The following is a 23,014-nucleotide window of genomic DNA, read 5'->3' as shown; positions in this document are numbered from 1 at the left end:
CATCTCTTCAAGAAAGCCTACAGCCTGCAATGACCCTGCTGCCTCCTCAACAACACCGAAGCTACTGCAACCCCCCAACCTACTGTCTCCTCCCCATTCCTGTAGAATGTAAGCCCGCAAGGGCAGGGTCCTCTTAACTCCGTACCAGTCTATCATTGTTAGTTTGTTTACTGTAAGTGATATTTTTACTTGGTATGTAACCCCTTCTTATGTACAGCACCATGGAATCAATGGCGCTATATAAATAATAATAATAATAATGACTCTGTCGGCCAAAATATGGAAAAATTATAGCTCTCAAAATATGGTGATGCAAAAACTAGTCTTTGCAAAAAAAGTGTTTTTAGTGTGTGACAGCTGTCAATTATAAAACCCGATATGAATCTAGTATCGCTGTAATTGCACCGACCCGAAGAATAAAGTCGTCTAATCACTTGTACCGCACGAGGAACGGCGTAAAAAAATAAACTCTAGGGTTAGGGTTGTGCTAGGGTTAGGGTTAGGGTTGTGATTGTGCTAGGGTTAGGGTTGGGCTATGTCAGAAAAATATTAAGAAATATTAAGGATTTCTCCCTCTTCATCCCCCCTCCTCTATAGTATTTGTCAAAAGAGAAGAGCTAACAATTTGGCCAGCTGTCCCCATGCAAATTATCCCACACAGGAGAAATAGCTTATAGCAAATGCTAGCACAAAGGGTGCTACCAAACCCAATTAACACAGGCTTGCGATAAATTCACATCTATGTGAGAAGGTTGTATTCCCAGGATGTCAAAACGAATTTAACAGAGGTCTACAGCCGGGCCAGCGCCGACACGAAATATGGAATAACTAAAGATCCAAACGTCCGATAATAATTGGGCCCATGTTTTTAGTGACAATATGCTTATTTTCCCGTAGCTGTAAGCCCCTCCGGGGAGAGGTAACGCAAAAGTACCAAATAGCCAACCGCAGCTATATCATGTGTGGTCTCTGGAGAAAGGCAAATTCATAATGGAAATTATGGCGTCGTTTGCAAGCTTCTGCGATCAACGAGCGATAAGTTATCCCAGAAGTTAGCGATTTTAATAAAAATGTGAAGGCTGGAGCCAAGCCCACATGATGTCAGCACAATGATTTATTGCCGGGGGGTATAAATTCTATAAGCAAAGGATCCCATTCAATAATGGTGAAATCAAAGTGGGGCGCCCCCCTCCAGCTATACTGAATCGTCTCTGCGATCTTATAGTAAGTCTTCTTTAATCCTTATTATTTTGTGTAACTGCATATGTATTGTAATGTCTCCATTTGTAAAATCTTGTATATTTTTCATGAACACTGCCTCCCTTTTGGATTAAATATGAAATTTAATAGTCCTGTTTCTTTTGCTCTGTAATTGTTCCCTTCCCGAAGCCATACGCTACCAGAACGGAGGCGTCCAATCAGGCCTGTATTATATTTAAAAGCTGGTCGGTGGTGGCAGCGAATAAAATTAATTGGGCTATCGTGAAGCTGGTAGTGACTGTACTGGTAACGCATACACATATTCCATGCATTGGAATCCGGAGGTGTGTACGCCATACGCTCACTGGCCGCTTGCGGAAAGCTACGTAGTGAGCAATCGGGATCGTGCGCGCGCGAATCCCTGATCAATTCTGACAAAGTGATGGCAGCGGTGGGATATTGTGTGAACTCCCTGGTGTCGTCTGTAAAATCCCTGGTGGCGTGCTGGCATGGCTTACCATCTCCCACCATACAAGACCGCCAACTTACCTACCAGTCCAGGCTGTGCACTGTACTCCTCTACTTGCTGTGTGCATGTCTCTTGTCTGCAGCCTTAGGGCGGCGGTGCTGGTACTTCCTGATTCTTAAAGTTACAATGTGTGCAGTCCTAATACATCCCCAGCCTATTGCTGTGAGTCACTGGATACTTAAATCTCCTCCACCCAGTGGGAGGTGCCTGAGCAACACTTTCTTACAGTGTGTTCTGTGCAACTGTGAGTTGCCAGGTCCTGTCCTGAATCTAGTCTGTTTCCACCACCCTGGGGGCTGAGTACCCAGGCCCGTTACCTGTACCTGTGACTTCTAGTCTATTTCCGCCACCCTGGGGGCTGAATGCCCAGGCTCGTTCCTGTACCTCGTTCCTGTGTCAGTTCCTGTCTGAACTGTGTCCTAGCCCATTACCTGTTTGTCTCTATGTCCGATCCTTCCCTTTTCCTGCAGTGTCTGAACCAGTACCTAACTCCTACTCGTTGTCTCTGTACTCTGTGAGTTTTGTGTCCACTCGCTACTTCATAGCAATTACCTTGGGTGTATCTGGTTCGTCTTGTCCTGTTTCCCTGCCTCCATATCTACTTCCTGTGTTCTGGCTATCTTCCTGTGTTTCCCGGTCTCTGTCTGTTCCATGTGAACAGAGCCCTGTCCTGTCTGTCCGCTCCTGCGGCTCTGCTCCGCTTGCCCTCCGCACCTGCGGCTCTGCTCCGATTGCCCTCCGCACCTGCGGCTCTGCTCTGCCCCGCCTGCCCTCCGCACCTGTGGCTCTGCTTTGCCCTGCTCCGCTTGCCCTCCGCACCTGCGGCTCTGCTCTGCCCTGCCTCCGCCTGTCTGCATACTAGCCATGCCTGCCAGCACCTGCCTGTCTGCATACCAGCCAAACCTGACCGTTCCTGCATTCCCCCGTGTGAGTCAACAGCTGTGACCGGGGTCTGACCTGGAGTAGAACCTGGGCCACCTCCCACGTCGCTTCCCTTTTCCTGCAGTATCTGAACCAGTACCAAACTCCTACTCGTTGTCTCTGTACTCTGTGAGTTTTGTGTCCACTCGCTACTTCATAGCAATTACCTTGGGTGTATCTGGTTCTGCTTGTCCTGTTTCCCTGCCTCCGTATCTACCTGTTAGAACTCTCCTGTTAGGTTTTTTTTAGTTTGCTGGTCACATGACCATTTTTGCCTATTTAATCCGGCTCCGCCCTCCTGGTCTTGCTGGACTTCATTGTATTTACTACTCTTGAGCTAGCTTGGTGCTCTGTTGCCGTTCTCTGTTAGTTTTGCTAGGTCTTCTGACCTCTATGCTTTTTGTTGTGTGTTTGTCTTTGACTGCTACTATTTCTGCTAGGAGGTGTCCAACTTATCCCAGTCCCTAGTTCTTGTAGGGATCCCTCCCTCACATTTATAGGTCTTCGTTCAGACTAGCCGAGGACTTTAGCGGGTCTGATCGCAGGATCAGGTTCCCCGTTACATCGTAGGGATCTAGTTTAGTTCTATTGTAGGGACAGTTCTCCTGTCTTTCCTTAGTCCCTGTAGCAAATCATAACAGTAAGTCCAGCCCTAAAAGAAAAAAAAAAATTTTCTCTAAGGAAAGACCTCCAGTTTTCCATCATGGTCTCGGTTCAAGATTTGGCTCAACGCTTGCAGGGACTCTCTCTGGAGGTGGCCAAGCTCCAACAACATGTGAGTAGCTGTTCTGGAGCACATTTTGTGGAACCTAAGGTACGTCTGCCTGATTTATTTTTTGGCGAACAACAAGATTTTTTTTCTTTTAAAAATGCTTGTTTATTGTATTTTCGTTTGAGACCCGGATCCTCTGGTGATGAATCACAGCGCATAGGGTTCATAATGTCACTTTTGCGCAAAGATCCTCAGGGATGGGCCTTCTCTCTCCAACCTAGTGATCCGTGCTTTAGATCAGTGGATAGTTTTTTTTCTGCTTTGGGTTTGTTGTATGATGATCCTGATCGTGTCTCATCTGCTGAGTCTGAATTGAGAAGTTTGAGGCAGGGATCAGGTAATGTGGAAAAATATTGTTCTCACTTCCGTCAGTGGTCTGCCCAGGTGGGGTGGAACGATTCAGCTTTGAAAAGCTTGTTTCTTGCAGGGCTAGGTGAAAGGGTTAAGGATTTACTGATTGCTTATCCCACACCTGGAAACTTGCAGGAGGCAATGCAATTAGCTATACGGGTGGACAGAAGACTGCGTGCAAGGGTTAATGAGAGCAAATCCTCTGCTATGTCAGCTCCGAGTCTTGAGAGGGTCTGTGCTGACAATGGAGAGCCGATGGAGATTGGGGCGATGGCACCCCGCTCTCAGGAAAAAGATCGCAGGCTTTCTGAAGGCTTGTGCTTCTATTGCGGAAATTCTGGTCATTTTATTAAGAACTGTGTGCTTCGTATGAAGAAAGAAAAAAAAATGGTCAGTTATGCCCGTATTGCCTGTTTAAATTCTAAGGGAGTATTCCTATCTGCCACTACTGCTGCTCAGGATGAATTAATTGAATTTCGGGTATTTGTGGATTGTGGTTCTACTCTGAATGTGATTGATGGGGGATTCTTGGAAAAACTTACATTAGAACCTAAAACTTTGTCATCCCCTATTGCTGTGGTTTCTGTTGATGGCTCTCCCTTGAAGAGTGTTACTCATAAGGTCTGTGAATTTCCCCTCACTATTAATGGTATTCACCAAGAAAATTTGGATTTGGTGGTATTGGATAATTTGCCTTCTCCAGTAATATTGGGGTTACCCTGGTTAAAATTGCACAATCCTGTACTGGATTGGTCTACCAATGAAATTAAGTCCTGGAGCCCTAAGTGTTATGACAAGTGTTGTAACGGACGTATTGCTGCTGTGGATAAAGGGGAATTGCCTGTACCTATTCAGGATTTTTGGAGAGTTTTTTCTGAGGAGGAGTCACAAATTTTGCCTCCCCATAGAGACTATGATTGTACCATTGAATTTGTCCCTGGAGCGACTCTTCCTAAAAGTCGTTTATTTAATCTTACTATTCCTGAGAGAAAGGCTTTGGAGGAATACATACAGACAAGCTTGGCCGCCGGTCACATTAGGCCTTCCAAGTCTCCTGTGGCTGTTGGATTTTTTTTTGTAAAAAAAAAAGATGGCGGTTTACATCCTTGTCTAGACTTTCGTGAGATTAATAAAATTACTGTACGCAATCCTTACCCACTGCCATTGATTCCTGATTTATTTAACCAGTTAGTGGGGGCCAAGTGGTTCTCTAAAATTGATCTCCGGGGGGCATACAATTTGTTGCGCATGAAGGAGGGTGATGAATGGAAGACTGCTTTTAACACTCCTGTGGGTCATTTTGAGAATCTGGTTATGCCTTTTGGTCTTACCAATGCTCCAGCATTTTTTCAGAATCTTATTAATGACATCCTTAGACCTTTAATCGGCAAAAATGTGGTTGTGTATTTGGATGACATTCTGATTTATTCGCCTGATCTGGAGTCTCATTGGCAGAGCGTACGTGAGGTATTACAGTTATTAATGGACAATTCGCTTTTTGCTAAGCTGGAGAAATGTGAGTTCGCTGTACAGAGAATTAGTTTTTTGGGCTACATTATCTCCAGTGAAGGTTTTGAGATGGACCCGGTTAAAGTTCAAGCTGTGCAGGAATGGCCTAGGCCTATTGGTTTGAAATCGATACAGAGGTTTTTGGGTTTCGCTAATTATTACAGAAAATTCATAAAAAATGTTTCTATTATTGTCAAACCGCTGACCGATCTCACCAGGAAAGGTGCTAATGCGGTTCAGTGGACTTCTGAGGCCATTGAAGCTTTTGTGTTTCTAAAGGAGAGGTTCACCTCTGCTCCCATCCTTATGCAGCCTGATGTGACTAAGCTGTTTTTGGTTGAGGTTGATGCTTCTTCGGTGGGGGTCGGTGCGGTGTTGTCTCAGGAAAACAAGGATGGAGTACATCCCTGTGCCTTTTTTTCAAAAAATTTTTCTGAGACTGAACTTAATTACGATATTGGTAATCGGGAATTGCTGGCGATTAAACTCGCATTTGAACACTGGCGTCACCTCTTGGAAGGTGCTGAATTTCCCATTCAGGTTTTCACTGATCATAAAAATCTGATCTATCTTGATGCTGCCAAGTGCTTGAATGCCCGTCAGGCTAGGTGGGCACTTTTTTTCTCTCGGTTTAATTTTTCCGTTACTTACATCCCGGGTACCAAGAATGTTAAAGCGGATGCTTTGTCTCGCAGCTTTTCTCCCATGGTCGGTGTTGAGGAGGAAGAGGAGAGCATTTTACAAGAAGGTGTTGTGATTGCTGCTTTGGACTCCGTTTTGGAGGATGAGATTCTTAAAGCTCAGGAGAATGCCCCATCTAACACTCCCCATGGGAGGTTGTTTGTGCCTAGGACCATTAGGAGAGATTTGTTTGTTGAGTGTCATGAGTCTCGGTTGGCAGGTCATCCAGGAATTTCTGAGACCAAGAGACTTGTGGGTCGCAGTTTTTGGTGGCCTGGATGGCAGAAGGAAGTCATTAAGTGGGTGCGCCAATGTACTGTGTGTGCTAGATCCAAGTCTTCGCATGCTCCTGCTGCGGGGTTGCTTTGCCCTCTGGAGGTTCCTAGTGCACCTTGGACACATCTGGCTATGGACTTTATTACTGATCTTCCCCCCTCTGAAGGTTTCACGGTCATCTGGGTGGTCGTGGACCGTTTTAGCAAGATGTGTCACTTGGTTCCCTTCATCAAACTGCCTTGCGCTAAGACACTCGCTAAGGCCTTTGTCAAAGAAATTGTCAGACTACATGGTGTTCCTACTGACATTGTTTCTGATAGGGGACCTCAGTTCGTGGCTCGTTTTTGGCGTGCCTTTTGTGACAGGTTGGGAGTTCATTTGTCGTTTTTATCTGGATATCATCCTGAGTCTAATGGCCAGACAGAAAGGAAGAACCAGGATGTTGAGCAGTTCTTGCGTTGTTTTGTGGCAGACAATCAAGAGGGGTGGTCTGAGTTTCTGCCACTTGCTGAATTTGCTCTTAACAACCATACATCCTCTTCTGCTGGGTGTTCGCCTTTTTTTTTGTTGTTCTGGGAGACATCCGTCTTTTGGGTCATTCTCCAAATTGGTTTCGGCTGTGCCTGAGGAGGAGAGTTTTTCCGGTGATTTGGAGAGAGTTTGGACGGATGTGCGTGGTATTCTTCAGGAGGCTAACAAAAAATCTAAGAGGTACTTTGATAGGAAACGGCAAGAGGTTTTGTTTGCTGTTGGTGACATGGTTTGGTTGTCCTCTAAGAATCTGCGATTGAGGATTCCTTCTAAAAAATTGGGTCCCAAGTTCGTAGGGCCCTTTAAGGTGCTTCAGATAGTTAACCAATCTGCTGTTAGGTTGGAGGTTCCTACGTCCTGGAAGATTAACCCGGTGTTTCATGTTTCTCTGTTGAAAAAAGCTGATGTGTCTGATTGTGACGCCTCTGCCACTGTTCCTCCGGTGGTGGAGGACGGGGAATATGAAATTTCCCGCATCCTAAATTCTAGACGGTATAGAGGGAGTTTGCTGTATCTCGTCGCTTGGAAGGGTTTCGGACCTGAGGATAACTCATGGGTGAGGGCGGATGATGTTTCTGCTTCCAGACTTGTCAGAGCGTTTCACAGGAGGTTTCCTGGTAAGCCTGGGCCTAGGGGATCCGGAGGATCCTCTTAGAAGAGGGGGTACTGTTAGAACTCTCCTGTTAGTTTTTTTTTAGTTTGCTGGTCACATGACCATTTTTGCCTATTTAATCCGGCTCCGCCCTCCTGGTCTTGCTGTACTTCATTGTATTTACTACTCTTGAGCTAGCTTGGTGCTCTGTTGCCGTTCTCTGTTAGTTTTGCTAGGTCTTCTGACCTCTATGCTTTTTGTTGTGTGTTTGTCTTTGACTGCTACTATTTCTGCTAGGAGGTGTCCAACTTATCCCAGTCCCTAGTTCTTGTAGGGATCTCTCCCTCACATCTATAGGTCTTCGTTCAGACTAGCCGAGGACTTTAGCGGGTCTGATCGCAGGATCAGGTTCCCCGTTACATCGTAGGGATCTAGTTTAGTTCTATTGTAGGGACAGTTCTCCTGTCTTTCCTTAGTCCCTGTAGCAGATCATAACACTACCTCCTGTGTTCAGGCTATCTTCCTGTGTTTCCCGGTCCCTGTCTGTTCCATGTGAACAGAGCCCTGTCCTGTCTGTCCGCTCCTGCGGCTCTGCTCCGCTTGCCCTCCGCACCTGTGGCTCTGCTCCGATTGCGCTCCGCACCTGCGGCTCTGCTCTGCCCCGCCTGCCCTCCGCACCTGCGGCTCTGCTTTGCCCTGCTCCGCTTGCCCTCCGCACCTGCGGCTCGGCTCTGCCCTGCCTCCGCCTGTCTGCATACTAGCCGTGCCTGCCAGCACCTGCCTGTCTGCATACCAGCCAAACCTGCCCATTCCTGCATTCCCCCGTGTGAGTCAACAGCTGTGACCGGGGTCTGACCTGGAGTAGCACCTGGGGCACCTCCCACGTCGCTCCTCGGACCACGGAGTCGATTAAGCCGCCGTGCATCCGTGTTCGGTTCTGGAGAGGTCCCTAGTCATGCCCCTCCAGGCACTCCTCAGTTCGTGGCCCAGTGGGACCACTAAAGGTACCGTCACACTTAGCGACGCTACAGCGATCCCGACAATGATACGACCTGGCAGGGATCGTTGCTGCGTCGCTGTGTGGTCGCTGGTGAGATGTCAAACAGTCAGATCTTCCCAATGACGCAGCAACGATACGGCGACCCGTAGCGACCTGTATAACGATGCAACGCAAATGCACGCCTATGTGTCTCAGTTCTGAGTCACCAACGAGGTCATTGGTAAGGTGTCAAACACACCGATGCATGCTACCCAGCGGGACCTCAACGATCAAAAAATGGTCCAAGCCATTTGGACACGACCAGCAATCTCACAGCAGGGGCCTGGTCGCTGCTACGTGTCAAACGTAGAGAGATCGCTGCTGAGGTCGCTGTTGCGTCACAAAACTTGTGACTCAGCAGCGATCTCGCTAGCAATCTCGCTTAGTGTGACGGGGGCTCTAGGGTTAGGGTTAGGTTTGTGCTAGGGTTAGGGCTAGGGTTGTGCTAGGGTTGGGTTGTGCTAGGGTTGGGGTTGTATTAGGGTTGGGGTTAGGGTTGTGTTGGGGTTGGGATTTTTTCAAAAGTAAAGAAAAAAAAAATGACGACGATATGGCGACTAGTGTTGAGAGCAACTGCTCGCTACTTGAGTTTGCATCGGGTGCTCGGTTATGCACCGAGTATCGCGGGTGCACAAGTGACATGCTCGAGTCTCCACCCCATATGTTTTGCAGCTGTTATATAGCCAAAAAAAACTCACGGGGATTGACAGCCATGCATGAGCGATCCCCACATATTTTTTTGGGGGTGTCTAATAACCATGAAACATGCGGGCAGCATGGTGACTCAGTGGTTAGCACTGCAGCCTTGCAGCCCTGGGGTCCTGGGTTCAACTCCCACCAAGGACAACATCTGCAAGGAGTTTGTATGTTCTCCCCGTGTTTGCGTGGGTTTCCTCCCACACTGCAAAGACATACTGATAGGGAATGTAGATTGTGAGCCCCGATGGGGACAGTACCGATATTGTCTGTGAAGCGCTGCGGAATTAATGGCGCTATATAAGTGAGTAAAGTAAATAAAATAAATAAATAAAATGCGGGGCAGGGACTCGAGTATGTCACTTGAGCACCTGCAATACTTTGTGCATACCCAAGTACCCGATGCAAACTCAAATTTTACATTCAAAAAGTCAAATGGCGCTCCTTCCCTTCCGAACCCTGCCGTGCGACCAAACAGTGGTTTTCCCCCACATATGGGTTATCGGCATATTGCATGGTGCAATTTCTCCTGTTACCCTTATGAAAATGCAAAATTGGAGGCTGAAAAATATTTTTGTGGGAAAAATGTGAAAATTTTATTTTTACGGCTTAATGTTATAAACTTCTGTGAAGCACCTGGGGGTTCAAGGTGCTCACCACACATATAGATAAGTTCCCCGAGGGGTCTAGTTTCCAAAATGGTGTCACTTGTGGGGGGTTTCCACTGTTCATGCACATCAGGAGCTCCCCAAACGCAACATGGCGTCCCCTAATTAACAAGCAAATATTACATTCAAAAAGTCAAAGGGTGCTCCTTCCCTTCCGAGCCCTGCCGTGTGCCCAAACAGTGGTTCTCCTCCAGATATAGGGTATCTGCGTGCTCAGGAGGAATTGCACAACAAATTTTTGGCTCCTTTTTTTCCTGATACCCTTGCGAAAATAAAAAAATTGGGGTCTAAAGTAATATTTTTGTGAAAAAAGTTAAATGTTCATTTTTTTCTTTCTTCCACACTCCAAAAATTCCTGTGAAGCACCTGAAGGGTTAATAAACTTCTTGAATGTGGTTTTGAGCACTTTGGGGGGTGCAGTCTTTATAATGGTGTCACGTTTGGGTATTTTCTGTCATAAAGACCCCTCAAAGTCACTTCAAATGTGATGTGGTCCCTAAAAAAACATTTAGTAAATTTTGTTGCGAAAATGAGAAATCGATGGTCAACTTTTAACCCTTATAACTTCCTAACAAAAAAAAAAAATTGGTTCCACAATTGTACTGATGTAAAGTAGACATGTGGGAAATGTTATTTATTAACTATTTTGTGTGAAATATCTCTCTGATTTAAGGGCATGGAAATTCAAAGTTTGAAAATAGAGAAATTTTCAACATTTTTGGCAAATTTCCGATTTTTCCACAAATAAACGCAAGTGATATCGCAGAAATGTTACCAGTATCATGAAGTACAATATGTCACGAAAAAACAACCTCAGAATCAGTGAGATCCATTGAAGCGTTCCAGAGTTATTACCTCATAAAGTGACAGTGGTCAGAATTGTAAAAATTGGCCTGGTCATTAACGTGCAAACTGCCTTCGGGGGTAAAGGGGTTAAGATAAGGGGACCCCACGTCATTTTTTTGGGGGATCCCCCATTTTAATAGCCAGTAAAGGCTAAGTATTCAGCTGGCGGCTGATATTAGTAGCCTGGGAAGCACCATGGGTATTACCCCCTTCCCAGGCTTCAAACATCTGCCCCAGCTGTCTGCTTAACGTCTGCTAGACTATAAAATTATGGGGGACCCCACGCAAATTTATTTTTTTTTTTAATTCTTTAATTTTACAATAAATGACAAGTGCAGTAACCAAATCAGTCACTGTACTAATTATATATGTGACTAACTTCTTTCTATCTAACTATTCTATTTATGTACATCTATACTTTCTATTCTATAATGTCGGGTATCGCTATGTAGTAACTGTACGCGGATGATAAATTGCCGGGTTTTAAAGAGACGGTGCGTGAAAATCGAACGCCACTTGCATGGTCCGAGTGCCGTGCGATTTTTTTCACGCACCCATTGACTTGCATTGGCGAGTCTCGTCCGAGATACGTGGCAAATCGCAGCATGCAGCTATTTTTTTCTCAGTCTGATTTGAGCTGAGAAAAAAATCGCAGACGAGATGTCACTCACTGATTAACATTGGTCAGAGTGCAAACCGATGTTTTATCGGATTGTACTCGTCCGTTTTCCTCGCATATGAGTATGAGCCCTCAGACTGACTGGTCTAACTCTATACACACACACATAGGCCACGTTCACACTATCAGTATTTGGTCAGTATTTTTCCTTAGTATTTGTAAGTCAAAACCAGATGAGGAACAATCAGAGGAAAAGTATAATAGAAACACGTCACCACTTCTGTATTTATCATGGTTTTGGCTTACAAATACTGAGGAAAAATACTGACCGATGGTGGGGCCGTAGCCATAGGGAGAGATCTGTCAGCCTAGGAAAGAGGGATCGTCCACAGTCGCTTTTTAAAGTTTGTTTTCTCTGGAATGTTGCAGCTCCTGAATCTCCTGGCAGGTTTACTTTAATTGTCGCCGGCCAAAAAAAAAAAAAAAAAAATGTAATGCTGTCGATGAAACAATTTTTCCCTGCACAACTAATGGACTTAGTTTATAGTACAATAAATTATATCTGTTGATAAAGACAGTGTAAAGGGGGGTCTAAAACAAAAAAAAAAGACTGCACAATGGAAGACTATGGCTATAATCCTCACTCATTGCCAATATGCTTAACCCCTTCAAACCCGGGCCATTTTCCGTTTTTGTGCTTTTGTTTTTGCTCCCCCTTCTTGTCGGAGCCATAACTTTTTTATTTTTTTGTTAATATGGCCATGTGAGGGCTTATTATTTACTGGACAATTTGTACTTTTGAACAACACCATTGGTTTTATCATATCATTTACTGGAAAACAGGAAAAAAAATCCAAGTGTGGTTAAAATACCAAAAAAGTGCAATTCCACAGATGCTTTTTGTTTGTTTTTTTTACCATGTTCCCTAAATGCTAAAACTGACCTGCCATTATGATTCTCCAGGTCATTACGAGTTCGTAGATACCAAACATGTATAGGTTCTTTTTTATTAAGTGGTGGAAAAAATATCCAAAGTTTGTATAAAAAAAAAAAAAAGTCGCTGTTTTCCGAGACTCGTAGCGTTTTCATTTTTCGGGATCTGGAGCCGGGTTAGGGCTTATTTTTTGAGCGCCGAACTGACATTTTTATCGATACCATTTTGGGGTAGATATGATGTTTTGATCGCCCGTTATTGTTTTTTATTGCAATGTTGCGGCAACCAAAAAAACATAATTTTGGCGTTTTGATTTTGGTTCTTATTATGCCGTTTAACGATTCGATTAATTATTTTTATATATTGATAGATCGGGCAATTCTGAAAGTGGGCAATACCAAATATGTGTATATTTGATTATTTTTTTATTATTTTGAATGGGGCAAAAGGGGGGTGATTTGAACTTTTATATTTTTTTTAAAAACTTTTTTTTTTACTCTACACATGCTTCAATAGTCTCCATGGGAAACTAGAAACTGCAATCATAAGATCGCCTGTGTGTAGCAAAAATGCTCACTTGCTATGAGCACTGACAATGTATCCACGGGCAAAACACGCTGACATGTCAGTTTTTTACACACTGCATGGCCCGCAAAATGTCTCACGCTGAACACACACGTGTGTCATCAGTGTGACACGTACCGACGCCTGGGAATCAGTGTACAGTTAGCACTGTTCGCAAGCGCCAGATGCTGAACGCTGCACTCATCATTGTCCCTTGCTCGCTCTACGATCAGCACGAGCAAGGGACAATGTTGAGAGTAGTAGTCTGCTCCCGCAGTGTCCATGTGTAAAAATAAGAATAAAATAATAAAATCCTTATACTCACCTGTCCGGAGATGTCCCCCGATGTAATCCATGTGACCGCTAGTGCCGGGGAGAATGAGGCGCTCCAGCGAGCGAGCCCTGCACTGAGCAGAGCTCACTGAGTGACATGTCACCGCTCCTGAGCTCAGTGTAGGGCCCCGCTCACTGGATCGGCTCATTCTCCCCGGCTCCTCGGCATCAGCAGTCAGAGGATTACAGCGGGGGATATCTCCTGTAAGGTGGCTAATGGCCGCATAGTCGATGGGAGGTATGTGTCACAGAGATGGCTGTTCTCTGTGATGTAACCTGGAGTGTTTCTCTAGTGCACACATGCACTAAGAGGTTTGTTTGGTGCACCTAGGGAGCCGGGTTACAGGTAGTTTAGAGAGTTGGGCGGGTCTAGCTACCCACATACAGTACAGACCAAAAGTTTGGACACACCTTCTCATTTAAAGATTTTTCTGTATTTTCATGACTTTCAAAATTGTACATTCACACTGAAGGCATCAAAACTATGAATTAACACATTGGAATTATATACTTAACAAAAAAGTGTGAAACAACTGAAAATATGTCTTATATTCTTGGTTCTTCAAAGTAGCCACCTTTTGCTTTGATGACTGTTTTGCACACTCTTGGCATTCTCTTGATGAGCTTCAAGATGTAGTCACCGGAAATGGTTTTCACTTCACAGGTGTGCCCTGTTAGGTTTAATAAGGGGGATTTCTTGCCTTAGAAATGGGGCTGGCACCATCAGTTGTGTTGCGCAGAAGTCAGGTGGATACACAGCTGATAGTCCTACTGAATAGACTGTTAGAATTTGTATTATGGCAAGAAAATAGCAGCTAAGTAAAGAAAAATGAGTGCCCATCATTACTTTAAGAAATGAAGGTCAGTCAGTCCGAAAAATTGGGCAAACTTTGAAAATGTCCCCAAGTGCAGTTGCAAAAACCATCAAGTGCTACAAAGAAACTGGCTCACATGAGGACCGCCCTAGGAAAGAAGACCAAGAGTCACCTCTGCTTCTGAGGATAAGTTTATCTGAGTCACCAGCCTCAGAAATCGCAGGTTAACAGCAGCTTAGATTAGAGACCAGGTCAATGCCACACAGAGTTCTAGCAGCAGACACATCTGTACAACTGTTAAGAGGAGACTTTGTGCAGCAGGCCTTCATGGTAAAATAGCTGCTAGGAAACCACTGCAAAGGTTAGGCAACAAGCAGAAGAGACTTGTTTGGTCTAAAGAACACAAGGAATGGACATTAGATCAGTGGAAATCTGTGCTTTGGTCTGATGAGTCCAAATTTGAGATCTTTGGTTCCAACCACTTTGTCTTTGTTCGGCGCAGAAAAGGTGAACGGATGGACTCTACATGCCTGGTTCCCACCGTGAAGCATGGAGGAGGAGGTGTGATGGTGTGGGGGTGCTTTGCTGGTGACACTGTTGGAGATTTATTCAAAATTAAAGGCATACTGAACCAGCATGGCTACCACAGCATCTTGCAGCGGCACGCTATTCCATCCGGTTTGCATTTAGTTGGACCATCATTTATTTTTCAACAGGACAATGACCCCAAACACACCTCCAGGCTGTGTAAGGGCTATTTGACCAAGATGGAGAGTGATGGGGTGCTACGCCAGATGACCTGGCCTCCACAGTCACCAGACCTGAACCCAATCGAGATGGTTTGGGGAGAGCTGGACCGCAGAGTTAAGGCAAAAGGGCCAACAAGTGCTAAGCATCTCTGGGAACTCCTTCAAGATTGTTGGAAGACCATTTCCTGTGACTACCTCTAGAAGCTCATCAAGAGAATGCCAAGAGTGTGCAAAGCAGTCATCAAAGCAAAAGGTGACTACTTTGAAGAACCTAGAATATAAGACATATTTTCAGTTGGTTCACACTTTTTTGTTAAGTATATAATTCCACATGTGTTAATTCATAGTTTTGATGCCTTCAGTGTGAATGTACAATTTTCATAGTCATGAAAATACAGAAAAATCTTTAAATGAGAAGGTGTGTCCAAACTTTTGGTCTGTACTGTACCTCACCTTTGGGTGTGGTTAACAGCTTAAATAATGGAGGCTGTTGTTTGGCACATGGTCTGTGTGTCTGGAGGGAGAAGGCCTCCTGCGTGTGGTTGTCTCCGGACTGGGCCGTATACTGGACCTTTGCCAGCCTGTGTGACCACAGTGTTGGCTAATCAGAGACTTTGGCTAAATGGTCTGTTTACTTTGTTTTTGCCTGCACTAAAGGCAGTTTGTTTTGTATTTTGCTTTTGAACGGTTTATGAAGTCAATAAACCGTTATGGACACTTAAAGGAACATGCCTCCTGTTTTCTTCACATCGCACCCGAGTACGATCCCTACACTCTGGACAGGTAAGTATAAGGATCTTATTATTTTATTCTTATATTTACAAATGGACACTGCGGGAGCAGACACTACTACTCCCAACACTGTCCCTGCTGGTGCTGATCACAGCGCCAGCAATGGACCTTGATGAGGGCAGCATTCAGCACCCGGTGCTTGGGAACAGCGCTAACTGTACACTCATTCCCAAACGCCAGTACGTGTCACACGGATGCGGCACACGTATACCACACAGGTGCACACGGAAACAGATATCTCAGATACGGGTTTATCCGGTACCAGAAATATCCGGACGTGTGAAACCGCCCTTAGGCAGTTTCCTACCCCAATATGTTCTGTACAAATATACAGAGTCGACAACATTCATGACACACAGGATTATGGAATTGTATTAATAATTCAGTGCTTTAATAAATGTACATTACAGTTTTAGTTTTCCTAATTTTTATATATTTTTTTTAAATATTGCATTACAGACTTTGCAAAAACCAAAAGCACCAAAACCAGCGTAAATATGCAAAAAGTTGTCAAATGTTTGCAAATGTCACAAAACAGGTATCCAGTCTTGGGTGAATTTTCCCATATGGTTCCAGGAAAAAAAAAAGTTGACCCATTTTTTCTGATTCTGGGAAGACTTATAAATGTTGGTGATCAGGCCATCATAACTCCATTGATCAGGCTGAAGTTTTGCAAGGCTGATCATTTGTGATGTAGCTGAATGTATGCATCCTGCATCAGGCATTTATGTGGACCTGTCATCAAATTCAAGGATATTTTACTTTTCCTTTATTATATATGCCATCGTACAGAATGTAGGAATACAGAATGTAGGAAAATCACTGATGTCAGGGAGTCTTATCCAACAAAATCCTCAGTAGAATCTGCTCTGTTGTAAGTAAATGGGAGGATGGAATAATAATCAAAATGGCGAAAATTTATTCTATACGTTATAAAATCCCAAACTTAATGACCAGCCCCATTATTATAGCGATATGCAAAAAAAAAAAAAATACAGTCAAGTAAATATAAAAACTGGAGACGTCACAAGAAGACCATATAAATTAAACCTAGAAGGTATTGTACCATTATGTGAGACCAAACACACTATACTCATATAAAGAAAACAGGGAATATGTATTCAAACATTAAAATACTGCACATTTTTCCACTTTCCAGTACATATACATAAAAATATTAAATATCCGACTGAAGTGCATAGTAGTTAATGAGCTTACGGCTATGGTCACACGTTCAGTATTTGGTCAGTATTTTACATCAGTATTTGTAAGCCAAAACCAGGAGTGGGTCAAAAAAGCAGAATTGGTGACGAGTTTCAATTATACTTTTCCTCTGATTGTTCCTTACCTGGTTTTGGCTTACAACTACTGTGGTAAAATACTGATTAAAGACTGATAGGCTACGTTCACACTAACGGTGAGTTCTCAAAGCTGAGTTTTCAGAGCAGAAACTCTCCAACCAAAACTTGTGTTTTATGAGTTTCTGCTCCAAAAAATTTCAGGCCCTTTTTGGTGCCAAGAGTTGCACCTTTTGCAAAATAGTGCAAAAAGGTTCGCCAAAATACTGGCACACTCAAAAATACACCAGGGGGATCTGAAGTGAAGTGGCGCCAAATTTTACAACTTTTTAAAAAGTTGAAATTGATAAATCCAGGTGAAAACATTTGGAATCACTAAACTCCACCCAAAGCAGAAAACAAAAAAAGACTTAAAAAAGTCGCAAATACAATTGGGTACAAAGAAAAAAAAGGTGCAAAACACACAAAGCTAGACAAAAATCATGCGCAAAGAGTCCAATGATGAATCAGGACCTATGTGTGATCACACCCTGTGAAGAGTTTTTAAAGAGTTTTGAAAAAAGTTTTCTTCCTGGAACATTTTTTTGCAGCCTTTTGATTGGACAATGTCTAGTTTGGGGCAGATTCTATCAGAAGCCGCTTCAAAAAAGTGACATGCACTTTTTTTTTTGCAACAAGCATTTTCAAAGTCCGAAGTGAAGAAAAACAAATGCATAAAACACTGAACTTATGAACAGCAAAGCGGTTTTACATTAAAAATGAACAGGAAGAATCTTTGAAGCTTTTCTTGGAGTGGACCTGCTCCAAAAACTCTATATTCACATAGCCTAAAAGAATCAGGATTGTATTACAGTTCCCGAAAGTCAATATAAAGAATTGTCATATATTTAATAAAAAAAAATATATACATATACAGTCATAATGCTTTAATCCAGCCAACCGGCCTTTATCATGAAGCTCCTTTGTTTGGCATGGACTACTTGATGTTTTTCCAAAGTGTCCTTCCGATAAAATCGTTTCCTACACAGACTGCACTCAAAGGGTCTCTCTCCCGTGTGGGCTCGCTTGTGACGCAGAAGACCATAGTTATGGCTGAAGGTTTTGTGACAATGGTCACATCTGAACGGTCTCACACCTAAGTGAGTTTTCTTATGTTTATACAGACTGGACCGATTTCGGAAACTTTTTGGACAAGAGTCGCATGAAAATGGCCTCTCTCCAGTGAGCGGAATATTGTCTTCATTGTCTTCATACAGGTAGGTCTGGTCTGTGAAATCGCTTTGGATCTCGTCACAAGAATATTGCTTTTCGCTTTGGTGAATCTTCTGGTGCAGTGCGAGGTAGCTAAGTCTCGGGAAGCACTGGTCGTCATCCGGACCGCCATATTGGTCTTGCCGGTGGATTTTCCGGTGTCGGCTAAGACTTGATTTGCAGAGAAAACTCTTGCCACATTCTGAGCATGGATACACTCTTTGTTTGGAAAACTTACCCAGAATACATTTATTTATAGGAGATTCCAGAAAGTCATCATTTTGCAGTTCGCTTGTGTCCTGACCGTGAAAGTCTGCCGAGATGGACAAAAGAGAAGAAGACTCGTAATAAGTAGCTAAATATCATAACATGATGTAATAAGACTTTAATTCAAGGGCATATCTAGGTCATTCGAAAAGTTTCTAAAGCTATTTGGTCACAGTAACTGCTACGAAAGTAAGTGTACGTCAGTGTACGTCAAGAAAGACCAATCAGACAGTATAAAAGGAGCGTTTCATTTTTCCATTTCAAGATCTTTGTCTGGTTGAACATATTTATACTGTCGATTTGCCTGAAGGCTGAATCAAGCTCGGTCATTTGCTTTTCATCCCCATAGATTTGAATGGAGAGAGACGTCCACCTCTTCGTACAGTCTCCGACTGGATAAGGCCACCATTAGCCATCTCACAGAGCGGGTGTAGAAGAAACCAGTGGACATTTATGATTGTTATAGTAGAAACCACTCCAATTTAGAAGTTTCTCAGATTCATATTACGACCGGTGAGAATAGAAGAAATATAGGTGTGTGATTTCCGACAATCTCCAAGGCTTTGCTGGAGTGTTTGTATATTTTATACCCTTCATGAATATAGACATTCTGTGCATTAATTTAGGTGTTTCATACGTGATAGTAAATAGCATAATTCATAGCTGCATAATAAGTTAAAAACATTCCCTGTGTCCACCCTCAACAATTCTTTGTTTCATTGTTCTGCTGGGAACTACCACACCATACAGCCAACGTCACACAAGTGTATAAAAAAAAATTGTACCATTTTCATCCAGGAGGAGAAAAGGATGATTTTTCATCTGTATTGTTACCCGTATGGCACCCGTTTTTATACATCAGAAGTTATTAAAATTTACAAGAAAAAAATACAATTTCCTATGTTAAAGAATCGCAATGTGTCCCATGAAAATTGGATGCTATGCGGTTGATGCGATTTTTTTTTACACACTTATTGACTAAAATAGGTTAGTCTCATCTAAAATAATGAAAAGATTAGTACATGCGGCGATATCTTTTTACATGCAGATTTGGTCCGTGTTAAAAAGAAAAACGTCATCTGGACAGCCCCAATGGATAACATTCATCATTTGCTTTCGTGGACAGCATTCGGACTGAAAATATAGTCATGTCAATAGACAACCAATCAACAGGGTCAATGAGAGGCACTCCAAAATTACATATAAATCCTACAAAAATATGGAGCAATCAGCCACAATAGTAAAAGTAGAAATTCTTTATTTATTTAAACAGACATACACATAAGAATATTAAAAACCAATAAAAGGTGAATATACAAGCAGAAATGTGCACTCGCACACTGGCAACCAAAGGTATAGAATATAAACTAAGTAGCTACTTCATAGCTCCCATAAATTCCCTAGAGTAATCAAAGATGTATAAAATATTCTCCTATAGACCTATGCCCAGCACTCAGGAAGCTGATGCGAAACGCGCGTCAGGGGTAGTTCTTGGTGCACCCCCATCCTGGTATGCCTTCCCATTTATTTCATATTTGATTTCAGTTCATTTGATTTGATTTGAGTTCATTTTCTATCTCCTGAGGACCTAATGTACAATATAATATATATGGTTGACCCCCCTGTTCTACAGTGTGCTAGTTTTTTTCCCTGTTTGCAATCAACTATGGTGCTGATTATATATTAGTTTTTCAACACATGTGTTAAGTCATGCAGTAACATGTTATTACTGGGATCAGTTCACCATTGTATGGATCCATTTTTCAGGGTTAAACCACCTAGTCTGCGTATCACACACATGCATTGTGTCCAAATGTTCCACTATTCTATGTTGTAGCAGTCTGTCATTCACCTGAGTGCTGGGCATAGGTCTATAGGAGAATATTTTATACATCTTTGATTACACTAGGGAATTTATGGGAGCTATGAGGTAGCTTAGTTTATATTTTATACCTTTGGTTGCCAGTGTGCGAGTGCACATTTTTGATTGTATATTCACCTTTTATTGGTTTTTAATATTATTATGTGTATGTCTATTTAATTAAATAAAGAATTTCTAATTTTACTATTATGGCTGATTGCTCCACATTTTTGTAGGCTTTATAGTCATGTGAATATAGCTTAACTGTGAGATTTGGCAGGTCTGAAGACATTAACCCCTTACTCAAACTATGATATATTTTGTTGATATGCCCAAAATGTCTAAGAATAGAGAACCGCTTTAAATGACCAACCCAGTTTCTCTAAACCCCGCCAATAAGTTCTTGCTGGAGAAAGCCGTTTCTGGTCACATACTTCCCCTAAAATGGTCGATCAGACCTGAAGATCCTCGATGTGGCAGCTGATCTTAGGTGATAAGGTATCCTTCACACATCCATATAAAACACGTACGTGAAAAAACGGTACCGGTGTCATCAGTGTTTCATCAGTATGTCATCTGTGTGTCCGTTAAAACCATCAGTGTGGTGTTTTGCCGATATGGATAAAGAAACAAATAAATGACAAAGCTTCTCCTAAACTTTGCAATGTTAACTATGGACATTGATGCCATAAGTGTGCTGTACGTGTTTTTTACGAACCCATAGACTTGTATTGGCCCTTGTCATTCGTCCTGCTGGAAAAAAAAAGGACATTTCTCCGTGTGTTTTGCACGGACACACGATTCATAAAAACATAGACATGTGCATAGCACCATAGGTTATAGTGGGTATGTGTGGGATCCGAGAAATAAACGGACACCACACGTACTGGAACTACGAATGGGTGAAGGAGGCCAAAAGCAGAGTTCTGAGCGGGAAATATGGCATATAGTCAGCGGTCGTCTTCATGAATCAATCCCTTTAAATGCAAGGTACTTACCTGTACTGTAATTATTTATTAACTCGTCTTCTTCATAGGGAACATCATCTTCTTCTTCTTTAATCCTGATAGAGACTGAAACCAAAGTGGATTCATTACCTTCTAAGAGAATATCAAATAAGTATACAGAAAATGAATGTACCATCTAGTAGTATCTGGACCATTGCTACAAAGGTTGGGCAGTTTTTCACCGCACGCTTGCAAAGTCCTGTTCAACGTAAATAAAGTTATACGTCTCTTGGTACTGATGGGAGAACCACTTTCCAAATGCAAAATTAAGAGACATGGCTGAGATAGGGCAGATCCCAGCACTGTATGGATCAGCACGGAGCTGCTGGAGTGAACCAGGCACCGCCATATATTACTCAGTCGGCCATTTTTTTGTACTGTATATGTATTGTGTAATACAACAAATATATCGCTGCCAAAAACTTTCCCTGGTGATTACAGACGATTTTCAGGGTTGTCATGAAGGGACAACCAGCTAAAAGTCTACACCCCATGGGTGCCTGATTAGTCAACTAATCATAGCAATGGACAGCAATATGTCACATCCACACCATTAGGGCTTTCTGATTGTGACTAGAACAAGCTTGTTCCTGGGATATGTGTTTCTGGTGTTGAATGAAGGTGACCCGGATTTAAGAAAAGTAGTTTAAGAGCAAGAAATGTTCTAAGAAGAAATATCTACTACCGGGTAGGATCCCCCACTGCTCCAGCACCGTCCCTCCGGTGGTCCTAGGCAACATTTTTAAAATCCCGGAATAAAAACCTTAAAGAGATGCAGTCGTCCAGCGTTCTTATAACACTGCATAACTAAGCGTATTTACTGGTCAGGGCTCTAGAGAGAATGAGATGCCGCCTGAGGGAGCTGAAAACTTACTTGGGCTGCAACAGTCATCGGAATCTCTTTCATTGTAATATTCCTCATACATAGGCACCCTCTGTACAAGTGCAGGTCCATGATCTGTAACATAAGGAAATGCCTAATGAGCACAAAACACGATTCACTTTTAAACCCTTTGCTCCCGAGAGTGGTTTGCACGTTAATGATTGGGCCAATTTTTACAATTCTGACCACTGTCACTTTATGAGGTAATTACTCTGGAACGCTTCAACGGATCCCCCTGATTCTGAGACTGTTTTTCGTGACATATTGTACTTCATGATAGTGGTAAAATTTCTTCGATTTCTTCTTCTTTTGGTGAAAATTTCGCAATTTTCAAACTTTTAATTTTTATGCCCTTAAATCAGAGATATGTCACACAAAATAGTTAATAAATAACATTTCCCACATGTCTACTTTACATCAGCACAATTTTGGAACCAACATTTTTTTTTATTAGGAAGTTATAAGGGTTAAAACTTGACCAGCGATTTCTCATTTTTCCAATACAATTTGCAAAACCATTTTTTTAGGGACCACATCCCATTTGAAGTCACTTTGAGGGGCCTTTATGACAGAAAATGCCCAAAAGTGACACCATTCTAAAAACTGCACCCCTCAAGGTGTTCAAAACCACATTCAAGAAGTTTATTAACCCTTCAGGTGCTTCACAGGAATTTTTGGAATGTGGAAGAAAAAAATGAACATTTAACTTTTTTCACAAAAATGTTACTTTGAACCCCAATTTTTTTATTTTTGCAAGGGTAACAGGAAAAAATGGACCCCAAAATGTGTTGTGCAATTTCTCCTGAGAACACCAATACCCAATATGTGGGGGAAAACCACTGTTTGGGCGCACGGCAGGGCTCGGAAGGGAAGGAGCGCCATTTGACTTTTTGAATGTAAAATTTGCTTGAATAATTTGCGGACGCCATGTTGCGTTTGGAGAGCCCCTGATGTGCCTAAACAGTGGAAACCCCCCACAAGTGACATCATTTTGGAAACTAGAACCCTCGGGGAACTTATCTAGAAGTGT

At 42.8% G+C, this 23,014-nt stretch overlaps 1 protein-coding gene across 1 annotated transcript in view; it reads right to left on the bottom strand.

The window, feature by feature from the left end:
• Positions 1-23,014, bottom strand: part of LOC141171785 (uncharacterized) — a 68,013-nt gene that overhangs the window by 24,682 nt on the left and 20,317 nt on the right. Inside the window, exons 7-9 of the mRNA XM_073655426.1 lie at positions 21,976-22,059; positions 21,093-21,167; positions 17,656-18,279 (exon numbers count right to left, since the gene is read on the bottom strand). Coding sequence (XP_073511527.1) covers positions 17,656-18,279; positions 21,093-21,167; positions 21,976-22,059 — 783 coding nt within the window. The remainder of the gene's footprint in view (positions 1-17,655; positions 18,280-21,092; positions 21,168-21,975; positions 22,060-23,014) is intronic.

Source organism: Phyllobates terribilis, unplaced genomic scaffold, assembly GCF_046119375.1.
Source record: "Phyllobates terribilis strain yellow unplaced genomic scaffold, ASM4611937v1 Scaffold_12__6_contigs__length_324123572, whole genome shotgun sequence".
NCBI lineage: Eukaryota > Metazoa > Chordata > Amphibia > Anura > Dendrobatidae > Phyllobates > Phyllobates terribilis.
The sequence above is the reverse complement of the archived record's forward strand: the minus strand, read 5'-3'. Positions and strand labels throughout refer to the sequence as shown.